The 5,790-nt window shown below is 47.4% G+C and overlaps 1 protein-coding gene across 1 annotated transcript; it reads right to left on the bottom strand.

Annotated features, from left to right (window-relative positions):
• Window positions 1-1,029: 1,029 nt before the first annotated feature.
• Window positions 1,030-2,621, bottom strand: LOC133077640 (mitochondrial import inner membrane translocase subunit Tim29-like). The gene is given in 4 exon segments (XM_061172436.1): window positions 1,030-1,505; window positions 1,508-1,786; window positions 1,960-2,075; window positions 2,581-2,621. Coding segments are annotated over 4 exon segments (912 nt in total).
• Window positions 2,622-5,790: the final 3,169 nt, after the last annotated feature.

Here is a 5,790-nt window from a genome sequence, read left to right on the forward strand (position 1 = left end):
TGACCTAGGACTTCTCCCTACCCCAGTTCCCCTCTAGGTAAAGTGTGAAGATGGGCTGCAAAAGAGCTCTAGGATCTAGTGGGTGTTGGGCGGCTTTGTGACTTTCATGGGTTCTAAGCACTTTTGTCTTCATGGTCCCCTTTTGTTGTTGTTGTTTCATCTCTTGGTTTATTAACCAGCCACAGGCCACGTCGGTGACAGATGTAGTCTCATTCATCTACCATTTTAAAATTATGATTATCACCCAGCTATGTACACCAGCATATTCCTTTCCATAGGATTCTGTGTTTTCAGGGTCACTGAAGTATAACGTAACCAGAAGCTATGATTCCATATTGATTTCCAGATCAGAAAATGCATTATCCCTCCAAGTCACTTTAACATCACTATCAATACACATATGGTAAAAGCAGGTTGTTTTTGCAAAGAAAAGTTTCCCTGAAACATCCAAAGAGTCATCCCAATGTCAATCTCCTGGTTTGGTACTGCTCATACAAGATGTTAGTTACCATTTGGGGGAAGCTGGGTGAAGGGTACCCAGGATGTCTCTATTATTTTTCCAGTTTCCTCTGAGACCACAATTATTTAAAATTATTTAAAAATAAAACAAAACATGTTATTCATGGAAATAGGGGCTAAACATTTCAGTTCAAAATCTAAAATGAAAAGTTGAAGTTTCTTAGGAGAGTTTGGGAGTCACCTAACAACTGTGATAACAGTTGAAGCCCAGTGAAAAAGGCTTATTTCTGTCGAAGGCTCCTTACTAACTCTGGCAGTGATAAACATGACATGGCATGTCGCTCTGCTGTCCCCAACTCCCAGACCAAGGAGGCTCTATGAATTAGCTTCAGCTCACAAGGAACAGGTGAGACAGAGGTCCCCAATTTTGTGAAATCCCAGGGAGAGAACGCTGCACATAATTTATTTCCATCACTCTGCATCTGAGGCTCGCACACACCAACTGCACAATCCCAGGCCAGCCGTCTGCCGGGGTTCGGAGCCCGGTCCGGACCCAGGCCGGACTGGGTTTCATCTCGCGACCTCCAATGGCACCAGCGGGTCAGCCTGGCTCAGGGCGACCTGGTCTTTCTTCTCCTGCTGCAAGACCTGCGCCTCCCACAGCGCCTGGTCCACGTGATCGGCGGTGAGCACCACACGCTTGGGCTTCTCCTCGTCGAAGAGCCGCTCGTTGGCCTCCGGGTACAGCTGGTGGGGCCCGACGGCGCGCAGATGTGCCGGCAGGTGCAGGAACTCGTGGGCCTTGAGGTCGCAGCCGCGCATCCGGGACCCCGGCAGCCACCAGCGGCCCACGAAGCCCACATCTGGGATCCGGTCCAGGAAGTCGGCCCAGCGGGGCTGCAGGTAGCGGCAGCGGGCCTGGTGGGGGCTGGCCTGGGCGTCGAAGGGCGTCTCGTACACCAGCGAGCAGAGGCCCGGGCTCACGGGGCGCCGGTGGCCGCGACCCGGCAGCCAGAGCAGCTGCTGCACGGACGCTTCCGAGTCGCGTTGCGCGTGGCGAACGCCAGCGGCAGGAGGGTCCCTGACGCTTCGAGAGAGAGATCGCTCCAGGCCGGGGCGCAGCAGGCCGCCGCGTCCCCGCAGGCCTCGGAGGAGTCCCGGAGCGGAGTGAGGGCCCCGGCGCCCAACCGCGCCCACTCGCCGGGCTTTGCAGACGCAGCGTCGCCCTCCCCTCCGCGGCTTCGGGACCAGAATCCCTCCGGAGCGGCCACCGCCCTTCTCTTCAGCTTGGCCAGGTATGCGAAGCGGAAGGCCGGGGGAGTCTCTTCTGCTCAAGCGCCAACATTGCCGTTCGTGGCCCCTTTTTAATTAAAATAAAAGAAAAGAAAATGAGATTTTATGACTGCTTGCGTAGAAGAGAAATAGATACAGGTCTGGATTTCATTTGCCTTTATGCCAACACAGTGAAAGTATGCATCTTGCTTCTTGCAAGAAGCAGACGTTCTCGTGCTATGGGCCCCAGGGGCGCGGTGCCCGCAGCATCTCCTGGCAAAGTCGGCCCCGAGGGGGGGCAGCCGGAGAGGCAAAAGGTCGCGTGGGGGAAGAGGTGAGCTTGGCTTTAAAGGAACCTGGAATCAAACTTGCACTCAGCCACTTATTCCTGTTTGGCTTCAGGCAAGTTATTTGCTCTTTCTGAGCCTCGAGTTTCTCCGACGTAAAATAAGGATAATAAATCAGAGCAGCTCGCTAGGATTGTGGTGAGGGTTGAATGAGACAGTCCTCGAGACTCAGGACTTTACGATTGCTCAGAGTCTGACATTTAGTAAGCGCTCCATAAATGGCGGCTGTTACTCTTCTTCTTATTTTATTATCATCGTCTTCCCTAAGGGTTTGACCCATTTGGCCAGTATGGTGGCTCAGCTCAGAGCAGGGCCAACACCTGTCTGCCCACCCACTTCCTCCCTGGCAAGGTGAGCAGGGATCTTTCCTCCTGCAGGCATTCGGCCTAATTCATGGTAGCCTCACTTTGGGTTCCTCTCGCAAAGGGCATGTGGGCCCATCGGGCTGCAGAGCCAGCTCGTTGGTAACGCCCACCCCTAGGCACAAGCTGATGAGCCTCACCTGTGTTCATAGTTTGGGGGGGCAGTGATGGTAGCAGCCATCGCCCTGCTCTGTGACTGCTGAGATTATCACATTCTAGGGTGCTAAAAACCCGCAATCATTATTTAACGCATTTGGTTGCGTTTCAAGCCTTTTTGTTTTTTGCTATGTACACAGATTATTACAATTTTTTAAAAAGTACAGGAGGGCTTCGCTGGTGGCGCAGTGGTTGAGAATCTGCCTGCCAATGCAGGGGACACGGGTTCGAGCCCTGGTCTGGGAAGATCCCACATGCCGCGGAGCAACTAGGCCCGTGAGCCACAACTACTGAGCCTGCGCGTCTGGAGCCTGTGCTCTGCAACGGGAGAGCCCGCGACAGTGAGAGGCCCGCTCACCACGATGAAGAGTGGCCTCCGCTCGCCGCCACTAGAGAAAGCCCTCGCACAGAAACGAAGACCCAACACAGCCAAAAATAAATAAATAAGTTAATTAATTAAAAAAAAAAAAAAAGTACACGATTTAAGTACCTGAATCTATTCTTACACGTTATTACTGGAGAGTAAAAAAGTTCCATGAAATTTGAGTGTGTGTATTTGGGTCTTTTGCTAGCTTAAAGTTTCCATAACTACATCTGTTTAAGATTCTGTGGGTATGGAAATCTCATATTGTTGATCTAGAAGGGCTATTTTTGCTTTACCAAAGGCCAATCACACAGGTCAGTGGCAACCCCTCCCCCCCCCCCCCCCCCCCCCCGCCTTGCTCAACTGCTATTCTTTGGGCATTAATTTTAATGTTTAAATAGCAAGTGCATTTTCCAAAGGCTGCATAAAGCACTAGATAAGCAGAAGACCACTGGCTTGGGAAGAGCAGAATGCTCAGTGAAGCCTTTCGCATAGAGAGAATGCTGAATATCTCCACCATTATTTAGCATCAGAATCAGTTATGGTTGTCTGACTGATGGACAATTTTTTCCCGACCTGCTCTCTTTGCAAGTGACCTATACTGTCTAGACAGTTGCATATTATTTATACATTCATTTCAGATTTTATGATTTTTGTTTGTTTCAGTAAAGTTGTGCAGGTTTCATGCAGCCAACTCTTGGAAATGTACGGCATGAAAAGCCATATAATTGCACCAGGTGAATGCTTTCTTTCTTAGAGTTGTGTCACCATTAAAATTTTAAAAAAGTGTTTTTTTAAGAATAGACCATTATATGAGCTCTGAAAAAAAATGAGACCAAACTTTCCAACTTCAGCCCAAACACACACACACACACACACACACACACACACACACACACACACACTGCCCTCCTATCTTCAGAGTACCAGCAGCAGGCCATGGAGAGAATTAAAGACAGCTAATTTCAAAGGTTCTTAATCAATTCAAGTTGATCCCATTTGTTGATTAGGGAGTCAAAACGCATTATTTGCATTCTGTTTCAAATTCAGAATTTTCTTGAGGAGATTTGAGGCTGGAGAAATCTCTTTCAGAGCGATCCCTTGGGCAATAAGGGAGTTAATTTGAAAACTCTGGTGAGTCTGATGGGTTTTGAAAGTTTCACATGAAACATTTATAATGGCTCCTTTCAGGGTGGTGGATTTTGGTTGAGTGTGTGTGTGTGTGTGTGTGTGTACTTGTGTGCATGAGGGTTCTTCAGGAGTCATGAACCAGTGGCTGAAGCTTTGTGTAATTATCTGGGTAGTGAACAAAATGCCCAATTTCCATCCAGATACATGGTGTTCTGTAGACATTACAGTTGGAGAAGGGCAAATAGCACGAAGTTTAGGATTAAATGGAGGGACATTCCCTTCCTGAGGTGCATCTGAAGCTGGGGGCTAATTCTGTGCAGGTCTCAGGCCCCAAGTCTGACCAGCCCCACTGCCTTGGATGCACAGTTTGGAACTCTGCCTTTTCCTGGCTTCACTGTGGGAAGACTTTCTACATGAGACTGAAATTTGGTATCGGTTCCTTCAAGCCCATGACCTGGTGAGCTCTGGGAGACGTGCCCTGACCAGCGTCAGAGGAAGTGAACCCGAGGGCCAGTTCTCCTGGGAGGACATGCTCAATGTAACCAGAAGTGAGGGCATGCATCTGGAAGTCCCTCCCCTCAGATTTCACCTCCCGCCCTCCCACCCCCAGTGAATTTTGCTAAAAAAATCCCAGCCCTGCTTAGAAAAGAAGCATGTTGATGTGTGTGCCCTACATATTGGAAGAAACTATTTCTTTGGGGCAAGATTATACATTAACCTACTTGCATCTCATTTATGTCAACTGGAGATGGTGAGGGTGAACATTTCATAGGAATTATATGAAGAAAACAATGTAGCTCCAGCTGGATACAGTTTGTTCTGTATCTTTGGAGTCTCACCCCTAGCCCCTCAATACGTACCCGCTTATACTGCTTCCCATGTTCCATGGGGAGTCACAATGGACACCTTAAAATTGACCCTGGCCACCAAATTGTCAACCATGTTCTGTTTATCAGCGAACACCAACATTAAATCGTAAAACTTGCCTACCAGGTGGCTAAAGTTATTTGGGATGTAAAAATATCACAATGAAGAAAGCAAACAGTCTTCACCACTCTTGCAGAAAGGGAGAAAGTTTTACCTGTCTAAATACCAATTCTAAAACACACCATTTCCTTCGATAACAGCAAAGTGGTCCTTTTCAAAGGCTGTTTCTTTCTCAGCTTTGATTTTATTTTCTATTCCGTTCCTACAGTATAAGATTAATTCCCACATTCTGCATATTGCCTGGAGTTCAGCGCACATGTTCACCGAGGTGTACAGCCCTCAAATAACTTTGGTGCCTCTTTCACCCACTGTTAGGAAGTATATTTAAAAGAAATTGCCTTTTATAGATTTAAATTACAAAAGTACTGATATCATGCAAAAGGCAGTTTAACTCATGCAAGCATACAAATAGGTAAATCTTAGGGAAAAAGATACCAAGGCTAATATGAATGTAAATAGGATTAGCTGCCTGTATTAGCAGCGGCTGTGAAATTTAAAGTACTTTCTGTTAGGTTATTCTTTAAAATACACCTATATTTCATGCGTGCATTTGTAGATATTTGGGAATATATTTTACTTTGTCTTGGGCTTGAATTTCGTAACAAGTATAGACAACGGTCCCTGACCTCCACTTATTGACAGCCGAAGTAGAAGGGAAATTTAACTTTCTTGATGGTTAAATATTTATTGATGTAGAATTTTAAATCTCTAG

This window comes from Eubalaena glacialis, chromosome 18 (assembly GCF_028564815.1).
Source record: "Eubalaena glacialis isolate mEubGla1 chromosome 18, mEubGla1.1.hap2.+ XY, whole genome shotgun sequence".
Classification (NCBI taxonomy): Eukaryota; Metazoa; Chordata; class Mammalia; order Artiodactyla; family Balaenidae; genus Eubalaena; species Eubalaena glacialis.